The following is a 21,819-nucleotide window of genomic DNA, read 5'->3' as shown; positions in this document are numbered from 1 at the left end:
TGCATTGTTAATATATTCCTTACTTTATAACCGGTATTCAACTCGCCCAGGAATCCTTTAAGTGGAGAACATATGGGAGTAGTGTGATAAATCAACAGAGATCTTGAGCCCTTTTACATGAACCGTGTGTTTAGTACTATAAATGAACGGATTGCGTTTGGAAACTCGATACAAACACTGGTTAAATGCACGTCATATTGTTTAACACGCACATTTATATTCTAGTATTTAAGTTCACACTGCCATTGAGCCTAGTCAAGGATTGGCTCCAACAAAACAAATATGTTGCAGGGCGAATGTGAATAGCCACATATATTCAATATTGTATTCTATTCGACCTTTTAGACAACAAGCAATGAAACACACACACGCACGCACGCACGCACGCACGCACGCACGCACGCACACACACACACACACACACACACACACACTGATTCGCAGTGAACTTTGAAATGCGGAAAAATGCTCGAATTGTTTCCTGGAATGGGACTAGACACCACATTCCTCAAAACAAGCCTAGAAATGTCAATGCGAGCTAGTAGCAGCCCGATGATACATCAGTTAACATGATTAACGAATGGACGCAACAATCATGTCTCTCTCTCTCAGTTCAGTTTCCCCTTTTAAAAATAAGGCATAATGGTTTCCCAGTTTTAAAAAGCATGGAATGTTTTTTCCCCGAAAAAAACGTGCATGTTATGTAATGGTTTCACCCTCTAAACTGCGAAAAAGGATTTTAGCTATTGTTTGTCTTTTTTTCAGCCGAGTTAATAACATAATTTAAAGAAGTGACAGTACATTAATTGATATCGGGAAGTTCATAGGATGCAGATTAAGTGCTTATCAAATTGTGCTGATGAAAGCGTTATGAAAGTTGTAAAAAACACGGCTAACTAACGCTCTTATGCGAAAACTTTTATTTAGTCAATGTGAGATTGAATAATGTATACTTCGATGTTGTATGCATATGCTTGTAAAAGTAAAGGCATGTTTTGGATTTACACGCCAGAAAACAAATGCCACTTTAATGTGAAAATCAACTTTTTATCATAATTTGGAAATCAGTGATTCGCGCGAGGGTACGTCATGTAGGTACCGGTTATAATTATATTGATAAAATATAAAATGCTGATAAAAACTTATCAAATTTTTCAAGTATTCAACATTAATAATAAATCACATCAAAAGTGGCTTTCATAACACCAGCTAATTCAACCACGGGTCGTGACTGATCATAGATAACATTTGTTTCAAATCTTTCGTTAGTGGCGAGGAGTAATTGTATAGAGGACAGTGTTTACCTATTATATTAAGGAGCATCAAATGTCTGTTCAATGTTTTATTACTAGTGTTAAGCTTTAACGTACCGTGTACTATGAGCGCAATTGTAACCAGCCTCCGATTTATTATCTTTAATGTATAAGTGATAACTGCCGATAAGCTAATAAACACGGGCTTTTGTGACATTGTGAATGTATGCTAAGGGCGTTTAAAACTATGAATAGTGCATACTTGAAGTTGTTTACTTTTGAATTATTTATTTGTTTACTGGTTTTACAAATGAGGCCGTGGAGTTGATATGTAAATAAGTGCAGGTATACTTGCAAATCACCTGTGCAAAATTTACAGGCAAGCGTTAGGTGTACGGTGGAACATTTATTCAACAATGGATTATATATTTATATCTTTTTGATAGTGAAGCTTTAGAAAATTGTATCTAAATCAACAAACATGAACCGGTATGAAACAAATAGATGTACGTTTTTACGCGTTTCATCGCTAGTTCAAATGAAAACAAAGCACGGGTTATACAAACAAGATTATTCTTAAAGAACAATTTAAATATATATTGGATGTATTTTGTGGATCTGTACTGAACTGTTGGAAAAGGCATTGGGCTCATGAAGTGAATTTTCAAAGCTATTTCAAAAAAAGTAATTTTTAGATTGTGCTGATAGAGAATGGAGTTAGAGTATACAGACGGAATGTGCAGGGACAGGCTTTTTGAGCTACCAGTGAATATATTTAATGTATTTTCATGTTCAATGTGTTATAAATATCTTTTTCACACGGAGAAAAAATTAACTCCTCAAATTGAAAAACCGTGGATGCTTGTTCCAGCGGAAAGTGCGCGGACACATTACTCTGAAAACTTTTCCGTTTTAGCTGACGTTAAAGATGCCAATTATCGTGACGTCATATGCAACTCACTTAACCGTGACGACTGCACGCGCTGGGTGGACTGTTGCCAGGCAGCAATTAGATGCTGTCAAAAACAGTTAAGCACCCCGCTAAGTAACCTCACTTCCGGTGTGTTCTGTCCACGCACGTGGGACGGATACAGTTGCTTTGACGACGTCCTGCCCTCTACTCGAGTACAACTGTCCTGTCCAAGCTACATAGAACATGGATCAACAGCCGGTATGCTTCAGTTAATTTTTGTTTCTTTGCTAATTGTAAAGGTGTCTTTACCCTAAAACCTTCATACAATTGTATTTGGAAAATGCCTTATACCATGGTTTTCATAGCATTACATATTTGTAATTATAACTTCAAGTATTTTACACTTTAATAAAAATGGCTGTGTTTTATACCCTAAAATGTGTGTGCAATAATAACATGGTATAAACTTTATCAAGGTATATTTTTGACGAGTATGTATTCGCAATCACAACATTTAAATTAGCGTATAAGGTTCTTAATCATGACTGTATTACCAATATAATACTTACTGTCTGTAGTTCTGCTATTTTTCTCAAAGAGTACCTTTTGTAATAATATTACTGTCAATGTGTATAAGTGGCAATGGGTACAAATTGGTTTGCTTGACTAGTGATGTAAATATATTAAAGGGTAAGCAGAGGCTAAACAAAATTAGCATCAATAATGAAACAATGTTTAAATAAAATTTAGAAACAGATTTCATTAAAATATGAATCTGAACGATTTAATGAAGTTTTACAATTTGTGTTAAAAATATCAACTGAATAATAATTTGACCTGACCTAAATACTAATCTCTGATAATTATCGGACTATCAACCTTGAAACCTTGACCGCTGGCTACTGTGTCTGTATTATTAAATATTTAAATATTCGATACAACAATTGAACTGCATGAATATTTGTATCCGGTCAGAAGCGGTTAAATGTGTTGGGGCTCAAGCTTTAGTCAGTATTTCGGAAAAATACTCATACCTCTGGAATTTGAACCGAATACCGGCTATAAAAGTGGCAAATAAATCCAGACTGTAACATGTTAACTTTGTACCATACACCGATTAACAAACTTGAACGATGTTATTCTGGTCACGTATTTGAAACACTCTAAAATAACTTCAATAAAATATTTTGATGTAACCGCTAATTGAAAAGGCATGCCTCCTAGATTCTAATTGACAAGTTACTGTTTTAATTAGATATCGAAACAAGTTGCAGGAAGGCAGTTCAACAATATATACTTTATAAATAGAACCTGTTTAGTCAGACAAAATTGATATAAATTGGTCCATGGGTTAGTATCAGGCGCATTCAAATGGTGGCTCATTACATACTTACTGTTTATAATACGAGGTGTTCTCATATCAGTGTACTTATGATTAAAGAATAACTCTGCCAGCGACCTTTTGCGTGTAAAAAAGTTGCGACACCAATCTTTTAAACTATTTGTTTTTAAATGAGGATGTCTTCTTTGACTTTTGTGGATCCTTTTTCAAATTGATACTTAGTGTGTTTTTTTCTCTTGATAAAGAACGACCTGCTATCGTATTCGCATCAGCCCTTCAATTAAATACATCAACGCTTTATATCCTAGTAGATATGTGTATTCTTAAAGGAAAAATAAACAGCCTGTCATGATCTAACCAATTGAAATTTATCACAACAACATTAACATTATTATTATTTTAGGTTAAACAAATAAAAGTTGCATACATTTTAAACATTTTTTTTCCTGATTTCGTATTAAAATCATAATAATTCAAAAAACTTCTGCTTCATGTTGAACCTTAATAACATTTTTCTGTTTAATCGATGGCAGCACATGTCAGAGACAACATTTAATATGGCAAAATTGAACTAATATGTATAATAACCAATGTATAAATACAGGTTAAATTGCGATGAAGGCAGTAAAACAACCAGTGCATTCCATTGTTAAATTGATATACATGATAAAGCAATGTCAACTAAAAGCATTACAAGATGGTTACGCTAACTTCAATTATTAGCATTTCCTACAAGTGTTTGTATTAATTGTTATCTGTTTTCGTCTCATATTCAAAATGCTTTCCAATCCCTTATGTAAATTTCTTGATGAAATATGAATAGTCTACTTGTCCTTATTATTAATCTGAAATGTAAACCATCCTTCAGTAACAAAATATTAGCTAAACAGCCTAGTTTTTTTTTAAATCGGTGCTTTGCATTTTGATCGATACCACTATTGTGTATTTTGTCCGTTTTAGTCAAAACTTTTTCGTTTCATTTTAACTATACATACGTATGTAACATATCAGCACTGAGTACCATTATTTTCAAACCACTACCACACTTAATGTAAGAAATGTTTGATAAAAGCGCTGAAAGGATTGAAAGGCGCGAAAAGAGTGGTTGAACCTTTTTACAGTTTTGTTCACAATCGATTCCAAAACATATTTTCAGTGACCCCAAACTCTATTCGATAAGCGTCTTTTATTACCATGAATATTTAATACAATTAACTAGTTTTATAACAGTCATTGATGAACCTTAATGTACTTGGATATATGGACATTGCTTCCGTCTTTAGTTTCCTGTGTAAAGTTACTAAAATGAAACCTGGTATTGGCTGAAGACATTTTGACTATTTGCAAGTTAATAAAGGCAAGATCTTTAAGTCAGCGCATTTCAATGTTATGCGTTATTATCTTAAGGTATCTATTCACCGCGGTTCCTCACCAACATGCATGTAAGATTCGTCAAGCGATTCGTCGGCTTGCTTTCAAATTCACATTAACGTTGGATATTAATTTTATGAAATAACCAATTCCCTGAATAACAATATTGATTTAAATCGATATGGTTACACTGTAACCTATTCATGAACCAATTGTAAACTGCATAAAATGAGAGAACGTTCCACTATACTCGACAGAAACATAAACAAACATGTCGCGTGAAAATCGACCGGTGGACCATGGTCATATATAACTTTATTTCTTCAACTTTGCATTGGATTAAGCGGAAAAAGACGTTGTTTTCATGACGCAGTAAAATATCATTATCAATGGTTATTTAGAAGAAGTATTTTAGACAAATACATGATTGACATACTATAAACGATATGTTACATGTTTTATTAATTTCGCTACCTTCGTGTGTAGGAAATACGTCTATCTTATATTTTTGAAAAAGTTCTTGGTTCTTGCTATTGAAAACCGAAAATGGCGACATGAAAATTCAAAATATGCGTAACTGTTGGTAAAAGAAATTGCTATATTATAAGTATGTCCAGAAGGATTACGAATAAGCATATACGTAAAAAATGCATATGAAGATCTACATAACATCAACTGAAACAAAATGCCGAACTTTTTCATGAGACATGGGGAATCTTCTTATTCAAAGGAAACTAACAATGAATCGATTGTTTGTTGAAATTGTGTCTTTTATATATAAATCAGATGATTGAAAGGCTAAAAAGATCATAAATACCAATGAACAGCATGAATCTGCTTTTCTCTATACGGACGTCATTACATATCTATACAATCGGCTAGTGATATTTCAATAATGGTTTCTGAACATTTATGAAGCGTAACAAAAGTATAAAACTTTACGACACAAACTCAAGTTTTATAAATAGTTCAATGTTCAGCTATGAGAGCAGACATACGAGTCTTTTAACGTATGATGTTTGTGGAGTTTTGTGTTGTTCTTCCATGTTTCTTGTTTGTGATTTCTTTCTGATTTGTAATTTATATATTTTAGCACCAAAAAACCCCATTTCCAAACAAATACTTTTTCCGGGAGTTTGGTGGGTAAATGCGTAGGAGTTAAAGAAAATGGTTGATTGCTGTTAAATCCTCACCTTTAAGAATATCCAAACTAGCTGGAGACTCCACTAGAGTCGTGTTCCAGTGAACTTGTGTTTCATTGACAGCACCACGGCGGTAATACCATCATTTATTTTGTAAAGCTATTATGATGTATGTGTGGTCTCTTGGTGAGTTGGTGAGTTTTTTTGTCTGTATTTGTTAAACGTTTGTGTCTCGAGTTTAATGTTCTTTGGGTCCAATGCCATTTGACTCAGGAATTTCAAAAAGACGCAGTTTGATGGCCGGTTTATGTTTGTCCTTTTACTGCACGGATGAATCGATTCTTTCTTGAGTTTTGTACCAAATTGTTATATAACCGACTAGAAAGGTATACCTGTGTTTGTAGATAAAAGTCTATGAAGGTGATAGTATTTAATACATTTTGATAAGATTTTACGTAATTACAACCGAAATAGAATGGTCTAATAAACTTTGAAAAGGTTTATTCATGTTCCATTCATTTTCCTTAAAAGTTTATTCCTTAGTTGTTCTTTCACCAATAAAGCCCGTTATGTAATTTGTGTTTGTATACATCAACAATGGACACATATTTGAACAAAACACGTAATATTTGAGTTGTATTTGATACAATTACTCCATCCAAGTCTCTGAGAGTTCGTTGATTATTTTTCAGATAATCATAAAGTCCTTCACTACACAACTTTTCTCACCAAACGTTCTTGATGAAATACGGATATGCTATAAAATTATTTTAAACATTAAGCTATCACGCAGATATTGACCTTTCTTAAAGTTTATAACAATAACATTATTTGAAACAAAAGGGTTAATGATTCTGTAAATTTGATGAAAATTATAACAAAACACTATATAATTCAGTATGGGTAAATTTGATGAAAACACGCTTTAAAATCGAAATTGCATGTGATTCAGTTTGTATTTTTCGATATGATGTCTAATATACATCTACATATATATCATGGTTGTTTAAATTCCAACCACTATTTATCATTTATTTGATAAAATCTAAGCTGAGTTGAACACTATATGAAATAAACTACTGTAATTACTGTTTTTATTTATTGACTCCATTTCATTAATAGTCAATGCATTTATCAACAGTCTATGTCGTGTGCAATGTCGTTTTATAATATGACTAAGAGTAAAACAGACTTCAAGGATACAACAAAGACTATAATAACATGGTTTGATGAAAAACCACGGGGACACTGGGCTGAACGGTTAAACGACATATCATATGACACTTACTGTACAAAGAATGCTTAATTTCTTATCACAATTTTTTTATTAACCACATATGACATCGTATGAGCTATTGATTACGCAATGATCTCAATTAAATGTCATTTTATTATTCATATCGAACATAAAACGTCGAAAAGAAATGGATATGATTAAAATGTTTTAGCATGTCAAGAAACATAGTGCCACAAAACTACCAGAAGAATAAAAACTGACGTGAATGCGGTTCAAGTTTGTTCAACTTCTTTCATCGGTCAGACGCGTAATACAATAAGTTTATGTTTGATGCTTCAATGACTATAATATAACCATAACCTTTAAATAAGTTACGCTAATTAGACATATTTTATAATACCTCATATGACATTGTCGTTGTAAAATGACATACACAGTCATGGCTATGTGTTCCGTTATGTCTAATGCGACAATTTCTAATTGCAACCTCGCTTGCAGTCTATACATATAGCTGTAATTTTTCATGATCTTATGCTTACCAACATGTACTGATCAACAAATATCAGAGGCGTAATACAACTTAATGATCTAGATGCGCATGCATATTGCAAATTATATAAATAAATATCATAAAAATAAAAAACTCCCAATATTCTGTTAAATATATACTATTTATCATAAAAATGAATTTTCTCTCATATTATACTTAACGAAAAGGGTATTATGTTAATAAAGCTAACCTCGAACAAACAATGTTATTTTGTATATTTCTAGATCAATATTTCTTTTTTCTTTTGAACAGACGAAAATATATGACAAAATTAAAACTGTATTTGAATGTCGGGTTATAGTACAGCTTGCAATATGTGTAGACAAAGTGTCAGCCCAACTTCTTTGCAAAAGTATTGCGATTTTATGCTATTACTATCATTGAGAGGTAATTTTAATATATACTAATATATTTACCATGCAGACTTAGTTATACACTGTCTTTAAATGTTCAATAATAATTCAACGAGTTTTATCCAATCAGTTCTAAACGAACACAAACGCTGTAGGTACACATTACGCCTCTTACCTTATAAAGATGAAGATAAGACATCGTTGTTTTATCGGCGCACAGATGGGAAACTTTCTGGTATTGCAAGAAAAAATGTTATATATCAATGCTGTAACGTTTATGTAATAGAGAGTAAATATTATTTTTAATTGTGTTGTAGTGAATACAAAAAATAGTTTTAAATACTTCGGAAATATATATCATCAATCTTTTAAAGACATGTCAACAAACAAATACTTCAAAACTGAATAATTGTAAAAAAAACACCCATAAAATAATCTATGAAGTTAATAAATATCACAGTCATGTCTAAATAAAAAAAATGAATAATACAAATAAAAAAGGATAAAAAAATCAATGATGTTTTGTGATTTTTAGAACAATTATTGTTTATTTGTAATAATGTGTACATTCACTGCATGCTATATCAGGTAAGGAATGGGTGATAAAGTTTGTGTCCCTGATATAACCATCAACATAATTATAATCTAAATACCCTTTGGAAGACAGTTTATAATAAAGCAAGCATCTGAAGACTTTAAGGATGTTTTGTTTTCAATTGTAATCTGTATTTCTTCTAGAAATGGTTAATTTATATGCGCCCTTAAAATATGTACACTATGTACAGCAGTCTGCATTTCTTATGCAACAAGGAACATACATCGCTCCGCCTGAAATAATAACTAATTACCCATAAGACCAATATCTGATTTCGCTCTAGTCAACGAGACTATAATAGTTAACAATCCCTTGGAGATATCTTTTCATGGGACAAGACCATATTTCTCTGTCTGTCGTTAACATATTTTGTTTCCGTATTCGTTCGTTTTCTTATAAGGACAGCGATTGCCACGGACGTTCATAATTGCAGCAACGATACATTTTTAACATGATTCGCTGTCTTTGAATGTCTGATATGTATTGTACACGCTGTCCTCCCGCGTGAACCCATTCAAACACGTTGCTGTCATTATCTTGGTTGCATTTTCACTTTACAATTTGAACTTATAGGCTTGACCATTCTCGAATAAATCACATTTGCCTTGCTTTCATTCATGTCATTCTAAATTTGTAAAACAACGTACCTCGGTTACGACGTGCACAAAGTATCCCACACGCGCACCTATCTGAAGTATAGTTTCGCAACATTTCTAATGATCATACAAATCTGCAACTTAATACAAATTTTCCGTTGGCTGAATTCATTCGTTTGCAGTTTGTGTCTGGTCGTTGAAACTGAATGTTTAAATGCCATGTTAACTTTTCTATTGTTTGACAATGCTGGGACACGTGTCAAGTTGAATATCTTGAATCTAGTTCTTAAAACGAGCCAAATCTTGTTTGGCTGTCTGTCCCAAGTCGGTATTATAGTCATATATGTTGATGCATGCGTTGTCTGTCTGTGTCTTTTCAACGTTGTATGTTTCTCCTTCGGTTGTTGCTAGGTCTTAGCCTTGATCCTTGATCCTTTAAACATGTTTTTTTTTGTAAATTGTTGTGTACCGAGGTTGTCCGTGTAGTTCCATTGTAGTTTGATTGAGCGACGACCAGATTTAAACCTTTCCGGGACATTTTCGAAATTCAATCCATCAGTGCAAACTTACCCAAAAATGAACTTGATTAATCTTGTAATGATGTTTTCAAACAGTTAACGCCCCTGTACATTGGTTAAACCCGTATTGTGTTTAAGCGTACAATACTTCTGTATTATTAGATAATACGTAACTACAGTGTGGACAATAACAAGGGCGACTTTTAAAGCCACTCAACATCAATTAACGCTAATTGAAGAAAAATAAAAGTACATTCTTAAACAAAACATGTTTAATTGTTTATTGGATACATTTTAAAAGCCTGCCCTGGAACCATCGTATTAAGTGTTCCGACAGACATTACTTTCATTGTATGATAACCATTTCGATGCTTATGGCATCATACTTTAGATGACCTGCAAACAATATCGACCTGATTGATATATTCAATACAAACAATGTATATGAACGCAGAAACTTTCCATTAGCACCAATTGTTGTTAAACAGTAAACCCAATTAAGTTGCAGGTACCATGCCTGTAGCTTTGTCACAAAGTCCTATCCTCAGAGAATTGTCGTTTTGTTTGTGTTTTCATGTCAAGATACACTTATAACACTGTCACTGAATTGGCGCTTTTACTGCGTGACATATTACGTCGGAATTTCATGCCTTATAAAACATGGAAAACAGTTTGTGGCACGCACATGTCAGTAGCATCTTGCAGTTATATCGTCATGGCTATTTGAAATATATTGCACTACTTAATTGGAAGCCAAAATAACACTTTGGTGTCCTGGTCACTTAAATTTCACCGAAAATATTTGAAACTTGTTTGATGTCACTTGTTTAATAGCCAGTTACTGTAAAATTACTGGGACTGTTTATCATACCCGATCAAATGCCCTAATTGACATTTGACGCGTGTATAGTGTATTGTCATCACATTCACGCCTCTGGCATTAGGAGCAAAGTGTTGTGAAAACAAGACAAACGAATGTTAAACACAACAACAAAGGTGTAGGCAAAAGTGTATTAATTTATTTTTTCAACAATAAACAACAAATATTCCAATAACGATTTTGACAATCGAATACTAAACGTTCGATGGAATATTCGAATATCCGTTTGTTATCATACACCTTCTCTCGAGATTGAACATGTTGAAGTTCGGAAGGCAGTAGCAACGCTCGCAACACGAGACGCTTCAAATACAGCGGGTACAAAATTCTTCTTAAGGTGTATACACGGTCATGGCTAGTGTGAATTCATCGTCTACAACATTTCTATGGCGTGAACGATTAGGTAGTCGACATCCGATTAATAACCCTACAATACACATAGGAATCACGTAATCACAAATCACTGGCACACCTTCCATACCGCTTGTCGACAACCGAGCCAGGTCGGCGGCAACAACCAAACTGATATGAACTTGTTATATATATAAACTCCTGCGCGGAGCATCATGAGCGAGTTTGGAAGAGTCCAATATGTGGGGTCATTTCGATAGACTATATATATATTTAATCATTTAAATCAGTTAAATAAAACTACATGATGTGCAATTCTTCATATTTCAAATCATCAACGTACACAAGTATTTCGTAAGGAATTGTTATATTTTTCAGCATACGCGTACAAAGACTGTACAGAAAATGGTACATGGTGGGTGAACCCGTTAACAGGCTCGGAATGGACAAACTACACTACATGTGTACCGAAACAGGTATTGCCTTAGCTTTTACTATTGATCAAGCACTATGTTTACCAAAACAACTATTGCCTTAGCTTCTACTATTGATTAAGCACTATGTTTACGAAAACAGGTATTGCCTTATCTTCTTCTATGTATTAAGCACTATATGTACCGAAACAGGTATTGCCTTTGCCTCTACTTATGATTATGCACTATGTGTACCGAAACAAGTATTGCCTTATCTTCTTCTATGTATTAAGACTATGTGTACCGAAAAAAGTATTACCTTATCTTCTACTATGTATTAAGCACTATGTGTACCGAAACAGGTATTGCCTTTTCCTCTACTAATAGTTATGCTCTATGTGTACCGAAACAAGTATTGCCTTATCTTCTACTATGTATTAAGCACTATGTGAACCGAAACAGATATTGCCTTTTCCTCTACTAGTAGTTATGCTCTATGTGTACCGAAACAAGTATTGCCTTAACTTATACTATGTATTAAGCACTATGTGTACCAAAACAAGTGTTGGCTATTGACTCTACAATTGATTAAGCGCCATGTGTACCGGACCAGGTATTTCATTAACTTCTACTATTGATTAAGCACTATATTTACCGAAAAGGGTATTGCAATAGCTTCTACAATTGATTAAGCACTATGTGTACCGAAACAGGTATTGCCTTAGCTTCTGCTATTGATAAAGCACTATGTGTACCGAAACAAGTATCGCCTTTGTCTCTACAATTGATTACGCACTATGTTTACCAAAAACACAAGTATTGCCTGTGTCTCTACTATTGATTAAGCACTTTGTGTACCGAAACAAGTACTGCCTTTGTCTCTACAATTGATTACGCACTATTTGTACCGACACAGTTATTGTTTTAGTTTACAAAAATTTTTTTAGCACTATTTGTCCTGCGGACTCCACACACTTTAACCAGCCCAATTGCGTTCACACCCCCAAAAAGACATCAACCCCGCTACATGCTACATTAAGGACGTCTTTATAATACATTTGGACACCATATCTTTTATCAAAGCTAATATACTAGAATATACATTTTAACAGGACTACAATACGGTGGTTTATGTGGCGCTGGCGTGTAACATACTCAGTCTTCTTCTCCTCATACCAGCATGCGCCATCTTCCTCGGCATCAGGTATGTTATTATCCAAACCAGTTGCTGATGTATGTTGCATGAGCATGTCAAATGCTCTCAGACTGCTGTTCTTTATACCTGAATATGTTATCTTTCTCGACACTAGGTACATTAAGGTACATTAACACCCTTGATAAAATCCTGTTACAAACATTTACAGGGTATAGTTCGACAGCATGTTAACCAGCGTCAATGCATTTACCTGTATTATGTATTTAATAAATTTAACATCCGAAATTCTCGCTCCCCCAACCCTTGTTAAATGTATTACTGATCGCACGCTCGAAGGTGATAATAATAGTTTTTTTTCTTAAAATTCGAGTGATTTTCTCCAATATGCAGTATGCAAGAATTCCTGTATGCGCAGTGTTTGTTGTACTCGGTAAAATAAATTTTGTTTATGTTTACTATTGGACTCGAATATGTGCTATATTTTTTTTATTGAATTTGTTATCTAATTGGATATCAAATTTATAAAATTTACCCTCACAAGATCTGTCTATGACAAACAAGAGTATCAGCTGTATCATGCAAACGTTGTTGTATGCTTGTATCGTGTTTTGTTATGAATGAAGTACAGTTGCTCCGGTTTAGAGCTATTCTGGTACATGTTTTGTATGTTTGTATCGTTCTTTTGATGTGTAAAGTACTGTTGCTCCGGTTAAAAGCTATTCTGATACATGTGTTGTATGCTTGTATCGTGTTTTGGATTAGTGAAGTACTGTTTCTCCGGTTCAAAGCTATTCTGATACATGTGTTGTATGCTTGTAGTGTTTGTACTTTGCATGTTTTATTCGGAAAGTCTCTCGGTCATTGTATTTTTCGTGCATCTCAATATATACTTTAATTGTTACCACTAAGCTTGTCCCTGTAGATTAATTGATTCATTTGCAGGTGATTATGTTTCTTGCAGTTTGAAATCAATTTATGTGTATATTTACTTTATTTTACTTATCTTTGGAAGGAATATGTCAACGAAGACGCCTTGTCATTTACCCTTTTCTAGAAACATCTTGTGCCTCGATATATCAGCATTTTAATAACTGTTTGTGTAATAATCACGGCCCATCTATATTACAATTGGAATGTGCAAAATCAAATGTCATTGATCTAATCATCGCGTTTCTGTTTAATAAGTTTGTTGTTGATTCATTACCCAACATATTGCCCAGACATAAACGATTATTTTAGTTATTAGCAAAGATAACCGGAATCCAAGCGCTTATCGGAAGAAACAATATCAAATTGGAAAACTGTAATTGCCATTCAATAAACAGCGTTAAGGCTGAAAGGTGTAAATGCCATTTGTATGAAAGCTATCAAACACAAAGACGGCAAACTCAAACTGTTCTCGGATATATCCCAAATGCAAAATTATTTCACATTGGTTGACCGTGTTTGTTGTTCGAATGGGCAATTATACAAAAAAGGCACTGTCGTATAACTTCACTATTTTAAAGGATGGTCGACCAATTCAGTAAAAATGGGTTTTCACCTTGATATAAAAAGATATAAAGACAATTAAGAAATATTGACATATTACAACAGCTTAACCTGACATTTAAGGTTATTTAAATACAAACATGATTGAAAAACCAAACAATAATGTTATTTCCTATGATGATCGCACCCTTCTCTCAACTTCTAGGAGCTATTTTACGACAGCTAAACCTGACTTTTATGAGAAGTTACTACTAGGGTGATGCCATTATATACAGATTGATGGAATCATAGCACGTATTGGAGACGGATGAAACGTATTTAAAAGGAATTATTATATCAAAGTTCAAAGTTCAAAGTTTATTGGCAAAGATCGGCAAACACATGCCTATGGCCATTAAACACATAGTCATGGTGATAATATACACAAATAGAAACACACAAAGATTCAGTAGTACAGTACCGCTCATAATACAAAAAAGACACAAAAAACATAAAGCAAATAACAAACAAACAAACAAAAAAACATATAATAATACTTGATTTATACTTAACTATTTCAGTAAAGTTTAGAAACAGTTAAAGTTCCAGGGTAGATTTTCTTAATTCCATTGCAAATTTGATAAATCTTACAGTATTAAGTAACTTACTAGTTGATTTGTTTAGTAAAACAGATTTTAACATATTTATAGAAGGCCAGGAGGTGTTGCCTAAGTAAGTCTGACTCAATCTATTGTATAGTGTACAACATAACATAAAATGATACTCGTCTTCTATCATATTTGAAGAACAACATTTACATTTTCTGTCAGCTCTGGCAGTACCAATATATCTACCAGTTTCAATTTCAAGATTATGTGCTGATAATCTAAAACACGTCATATATTTTCTTAGCCTATCATTTTTAATTTGTAAAGGATAATTTTCAAAAGAAATTTTTTCTTTAAGTTTACAATACAATGAAAGTTTTGGCATACTATTTATAGAAGCATTCCATTCTTGAATAAACTGATCACGAATTCTACATTTAAGTAAAGGAAGATAATTGATGTTTACATCGAAGTTTAGTCTTATATCCATAAAACCAAGATGATCAATAATGGAATTTATTCTCTTTGCCCAAGAAGAATTATTTATATTAGCATTCAAATCATTATATACCATATGTATTGGTGAATTAACATTTTTCTTTACTTTTAACCAAAATTTAACAGATCGTTCCTTGCATAAAATGGATAAAGGAAATCTGCCAAGCTCACCATATACAGCAGCGTTAGGGGTTTGTTGCTTTACACCTAAAATATACTTAAGAAATCTAATGTGTAGCTTGTCAACTTCCTTAAAGTTATATACCCCCCATACCTCTGAACCGTACAGTAAGATTGGAACAACCATAGCGTCAAACAAAGACAATTTGGTTTTAATATCGAGATGAACTTTGTCAAACAATGACAAGAAACTATGGTAGGCCTTTAGAGCTTGATCATTTAGCATTTTTACTGCATGTGACATATTGCCTCTATAATGAAAGTTAACACCTAAATAAGTAAAGTTATCTACTATACTTACCAATTCATTGTTAATATAGAATTGTACATTTCTAGCTTGCTTCCGTTTTTCAAAAATACAAATTTTAGTTTTATTTACATTGATTTTTAAACCCCATTTAACAGAATAATGGTAAATAGCATCCATCTGGGCTTGTAAACTTGCTGGATCTGTGGTAAATAATACAATATCATCAGCGAATAAAATCATATACATTGATAAAAGTTCTAAATCCTTAGTAGTAAATGCTTGAAAATTTAAATTCTCAAAGATATCATTTATAAACAATATAAATAAAAGAGGAGAAAGAGGTTCTCCTTGTTTCAGACCGACTGTTACGTCGAAAAATTGGGAAAATTCCAACTCGCCAGCAGAGCATAGTTTAACACAGGACTGTACGTCAATATCTCAATAACTGCAGCGCGTTCCCCCACTGAAAAGAAGCAGCCTTGGTTTAATTGTACTGCTTAAACAATGAGCGAGAAGTATCTACCATGACTTATATCAGATATTTAGTCCAAAAAGTATGTTATTGTTTCCGGTCTTCTCGCAGAGGAAAATATAAAGGTATTCCAAATGATGTTTAAATACCTCAATGGTTTACGTTTTCTTATTATTGTACCGACAAAAGCATAATTATGTCTAATTTGCGTTCAAAACCCCATATAGAGAAAATAATCAACCTATTATATTATCTATTCTGATGCTCTCGAATGTTAAAATGCTATTATGTTTGGACTTGATAAATATGCAAATACGCGGAGCACGACATAAAGAGACGCACATGTAATTACTTGTATATTCCTGAGTTAAGCAATTATCGTGAATCTCTTTCTACTTGTAGACAACTGAGGGTGCAAAAAAGAATCAAGCTACATATCTGTCTCTTCCTGTCCTTTATATTCGCTTCATTGGTAACTGTCACGTGGGATGTCGCTGTTTACCTTGATCGATTGCAGAACGAACGGGCAAATACTGTTATGCACCGCAATTCTGTAAGTTATGTTTAGCTTAGTCTTTTCTGACCTATCATATATGCTTTCTTTAAATAATGGAACAATTTTGTCAACAAAACTCTAGAGATGAACTACAAAATTGTTGATGTCAAACAATTAAAGATAACTAATGTACCCTTTTACGACCTTAGGATGCCTGCTTTGAAAGAGTAAACTATATTAGGAAATACAATTCTGCATATCTAAATGCAAAAATGATAAGTTAAAGTCTATGTTGATCATGTAGAAATATGACGTCCAAAATCTTATGAGCTGCAAAATCATTGTATCGATATTTCTTTATTCTATCAAAAAGCGGTTAACAATCACCCTATTTCGTCATGGTTGTTAAAAATCCTCACCAGAGCAAGCATAATATTTAGGAGAGTGAAGAATGAAGTAAAAATAATATATGTACTGTTTAAGAAATATCAAGTACTTAACGACCGGATTCAATCAACAACTGTATAAATGCATCGAGAATGAACCAAACCGGTGCAAAAGTGCTATCTCATAAAATGAACGATACAGTCATTCAAAGACAATAATCCGAAATAGCTTTGCTTAAGGCTTACAACTGTGTCAACCCGGAAGAAATATATAACAAAACTAGAATGTATATAAATTATATCAACGTCGAATATGTTTGATATATGAAAAAGGAATTGATCGAACATTTTACAAACATTTTTATGAGGCAGCCTTGACTGCTGGTCTATTTAATAATTATGAATAACTTTGAAAAATTCCAACGAATATGCCTCATAAAATATCGATAAACGATAATACTGACAAATATGAACGACAACACACGTTTTAATTACCATAGCATGATAGTTTTCGGATATTTTGATTGTCATTTATTCAAAAATCTTAACAACATAGACTTCTGTCTTTAGTTTATGTATATTCATTTATGAACAAACTATTTGTGTTTATTCTTTTATAATTTATTGCCGTCTGCTTGACATTATTATTGCAGACTATTGAAAATGTTTCCATGAGAATTAGTTCACGTTCCTTTGTAAAACTGATATAAGATTTGCGCCATGAATACTTCAAAATGAGCAGTCGTATTATTATTATTTTTAAATTATCGTATGCATGTATTATACCAAGAAATGGCTACAAATGACAAGCAAATCAAGGAATGTTTTGACCATTTAGAGAATGCCTGTGATACAAGATTTGTATATATACAGTTTGGTCTGAACCATCGAAGTGGTTTATATACACTGTAGAACATTTTCAATCTAAATGTGTGCATGCAGCATTGATGACGTGTGTCGGTGGGTCCGCGCATTGTTGTTTACGACTGAAATGAAGACTCGTTAAGGATTATGACAATGGGTGTGGGAGGCCACAATGTCGTGTTTTGATACTTGGACAACAATAAACAGCATCGCGTACCGCTAATATCTTCATTGGCGAAACTATCAAGGCAGTTTCCACACATTGGTGGCCCTTAAGGGAGCTGTTTGTTTCAATATACATTCTACACAGCAGTTACTTTTCCAGAAGATTAGTCTTTATTTACATAATGATCTATGTTTGACTCTGCTATAAATATTCGATGAATGGGTTTCGTTCGAGGGCAAGCATAAATAATCTAACACCTCCACCTAATTTGTATACCTCCTTTATGTGAAAAGCAGCAATGGTCATTACTGTGCCTTTTTAGAATCTAAACTGTTCTTGTTTATACCTTTTAACGTTAAATGTAACCTCATTTTAACAAAGACTGCAGAACCTCAGGTTCACAGCTACACATACTCGTATCTACAAATCAGAATACCTCTATTCAGTTTATGGTGTGACATACTGTACAACATCTATTTACATGCCACGTTAACATCAGTAAATATTTAAAAGTTGTAGTAAGTTGGTTCAGTGATTCCATTCATCACATCGGCCACTTATTTTACAGACTGATGAAAATACACATATTCTACTCGTAAATTTTAAGTTTGATCTAATTTAGTAATGGAATAATGGCCCTTGGTGGCAAAACATATAATGAGCGGTAGATGATTTCATCTTTTTCAGGCAGGCTGTAAGTTACTGTACATACTGACACGGTACGTTAGCACGGCAAACTTCTTTTGGATGTTCTGTGAGGGTTTCTATCTCCATCGGCTAATCGTCCATGCCTTCTCGCCGCCTAAGACACTTATACCATACTACTTAATTGGTTGGGGTAAGCGGAAAACATAGAGCATACTATTTCGCATTGCGTAATATATATTGTCCTTATTGTTTAGCAAAGAAATAGCAAAATACATTATATACGTCTGGTGTTGATATTTTAATGTTCCTTAATATATACAATACAGTGCACTTGTTTTGAAAAACAACAAGTGAAAAATACCCCATTTTTTATTGATAATGAATAGGATAGTTGAATACGAAATACTATCGTACCTGTCTTTCTTCCTTAGTTGGTGCCTGGATTCCATCCCTGATCTACTCTGTAGTCAGAGCTACAAAACAGGAATATGATTCGAGGTAATGCTTTTAGAACAAGAAATATTGCAGAGCTAATATTTTTGCTGTCCTATTACGGCCAAAAACATTGCTAATTGATCGTTGAACTATTTCTATAAATCTTCTGTATTGGGGGCAGGACTTAATCCTAAGCAATTCTTACTATTTAAGAATACATCTTAATTAAATCGAGTAAGAATTATGCATCATAAGTATTAAGTCAAGTGGAAGCTGCTATAAAATAATACAGACCAATATATAATTATTGAAATAACCACATAGCCTAACTATGATTTATTTACATTTGTGTAGGTGTATGTGTGCGTGCGCGCGCGCGTGTGTGTGTGAGACCTATCTTCCTGTATATATTTTGTACATTAGTGTTTACATTTCTAGCCAGTATAATAGTAGGTGTATTGGCAACTCGGTTGGGCCATGTAGTCTAATAGCAACATAGTACTTGTTTCAGTTGCTGGGTACACAACATAGGCCCCTATGAATGGTTACTCTACACACCAAATCTTCTTTGTATTGGGGTAAGTAGAACTGAACAAGAAAACATCTACAAGTAATACACACATACTCTCTATTTGTAGACAGTTAAGCTTGTTGGCGCTCATGCCACATTTGCGTCTTACACTTAAATGAAAACTGGATAAAATTATGACTACTGTAATATTGTATTTACCAGTTAATTGTCAGTTTTTTTTCTTTTCCAGGCAAATGTTCTATTCCTGGCTAATATATTGAAAATCTTATGCTCTAAATTGCAAATGCATCCAAATGAGCCGAGTAATTACAGGTAACTACAGTGCTTTTTTATAAATAATTGTATTTTAATAAGAAGTTTGGACATTTTTTCAGTTTTTAATTTCTCATATAACTCCATCTCTATTATCTGCACTATTTTATTGGCCTCTACCTTTGTTGTTCTATAAAATATGCTAAATCCAACAGAAGAAAGTCATTTTTTATATCACTCGGCATTCATTTGAGAGTATATACGTTTTTATTAAATCAAGTGCGTTGCTGTCGTTAATAGCGGTGCATGAACCCTGAAACTACTGTACTTCATAGAAAGCGATAGCCCATACTTATTCTTTTATTGATGTCTGCATATCAATAGTTAGTTAAAATCTTTATAGTTTTACGAAGCTACAGAAGGGTTACATTCTCAAATTTTATAGTTAATGCAGTATGATTTTATTTCAATATAAAGATTATAAGAAAACGTAATGATTTTACAGATGAATGTTCTGCAAACTTAACATATTGGCTTAAGCATAGGAATTTAATAAAAATATATACAAAGTTTATAACCTGAAAATAGTTCCAAAAATTTAAAATTGTAAAGTTGTATTTAATGTATACATGTTCACACAGTAGTATTAATAATGAACGTGTTCTTCTTACAGGAAAGCCTTGAAAGCGACGTTTGTGTTAGTGCCTTTGTTTGGTCTCCAGCAGTTCCTTGTGATATACAGACCTCCACCGGGAACCACGCTATCGTTTACGTATGAGATACTGCAAAAGGTCATTCAGAATACACAGGTACACTTTCTTGTAACAAATAAGCCATTTTGTTTAATACATGTTAAATAACTGCTTTACATAGGTACGTTTCTTTGATGAGCATGGTGATTTGGAAAATATGGATCTACTTTGATTCCTTATAAAAGTAGTTATGTAACTGTATTACATTAAAAGGTATGTAGACAAACAAATAAGAAATGGTTTTTGAACAAATCTAAAACGAGTATAGATTTCTTCTGGGGATGGAATAATCAAGAGCAATAGCTTGGAAGTTTGTAAAAACTGCACAGTCATTGTGTTGCATTTTTACAATTAATTATGTTACGTTATTGGTAATAAAAATATATATTTGTAGCAGAATTGAAACAATAAACATTCTTATAAGTATATTTCAGTTTCATTTCCTTTAATAACAGGGGGCGACCGTGGCGCTAATTTTCTGCTTCTTCAACGGAGAGGTTTACACATACATGAGGAATTGCATAGGATCCCACATAAACATCGGATCGTCATCTAAACATCATAATCGAAAAAACAGTATGTCTTCTGCAACACAAATTACGTCATACACATCTTCTGCAAGACGAAACACGAAATGCCATAACAATTCTGATAAAAGTTATACGCCGCTCAGTGCTATTAGTACCACACAGGAGCTAACAATACCGACAAATGGTCATGTGACATTTTCTGTATGACGTCAGAAGTGATAAAACCGAAGTACAGTCATATACTGACAAGTGTTTAAGAAATCCTGGTAAAAAAAGCATGTGTGATTGTGTATTGTACAGTTAAGACTACTTTTATGGTAAAAAGTGCATTCACATGTTGAGAGTTATTTTCTAATTTTTGTTAGTGTTATGCACTTGTTTTTCTCATCAAAAGGTTAGTTAGACCTGTTTATTTCTACATTGAAAAGGAACAGATGAAAGTAACTTTTTTACTCTTTATTCGCTCAGATTGTCCTGTGTGTTCATTTAAATAAACAATGCAAATACTAACCACTTGTTTTAATGATATTGCAAATGATCATAATTTGACACGGACAAACCGAGACAAATGTAGATTGGTGAAATTAAATATCAGTCGAGTTTTATAACA

General features: G+C 33.2%; 1 protein-coding gene across 1 annotated transcript; it reads left to right on the top strand.

The window, feature by feature from the left end:
• Positions 1-1,753: 1,753 nt before the first annotated feature.
• On the top strand, positions 1,754-21,537 carry LOC128239840 (calcitonin gene-related peptide type 1 receptor-like). The gene is made up of 10 exons (XM_052956285.1): positions 1,754-2,424; positions 11,480-11,577; positions 12,627-12,718; positions 16,551-16,701; positions 18,748-18,898; positions 19,140-19,206; positions 19,655-19,721; positions 19,905-19,987; positions 20,601-20,736; positions 21,135-21,537. Exons 1-10 carry the CDS (start codon positions 1,965-1,967, stop codon positions 21,414-21,416), a joined length of 1,587 nt encoding a protein of 528 aa, XP_052812245.1. The 5' UTR covers positions 1,754-1,964; the 3' UTR covers positions 21,417-21,537.
• Positions 21,538-21,819: the final 282 nt, after the last annotated feature.

This window comes from Mya arenaria, chromosome 1, assembly GCF_026914265.1.
Source record: "Mya arenaria isolate MELC-2E11 chromosome 1, ASM2691426v1".
NCBI lineage: Eukaryota > Metazoa > Mollusca > Bivalvia > Myida > Myidae > Mya > Mya arenaria.
The sequence above is the reverse complement of the archived record's forward strand: the minus strand, read 5'-3'. Positions and strand labels throughout refer to the sequence as shown.

What these genes read in the sequence shown, in the direction of transcription:
- LOC128239840 (XM_052956285.1), top strand. Translation starts at nt 1,965, where the DNA reads ATGGAGTTAGAGTATACAGACGGAATGTGCAGGGACAGGCTTTTTGAG. An exon ending in AGAACATGGATCAACAGCCG is followed by an intron (nt 2,425 to 11,479) that starts GTATGCTTCAGT and finishes TATATTTTTCAG; the next exon opens with CATACGCGTACAAAGACTGT. An exon ending in ATACTACTTAATTGGTTGGG is followed by an intron (nt 18,899 to 19,139) that starts GTAAGCGGAAAA and finishes TTTCTTCCTTAG; the next exon opens with TTGGTGCCTGGATTCCATCC.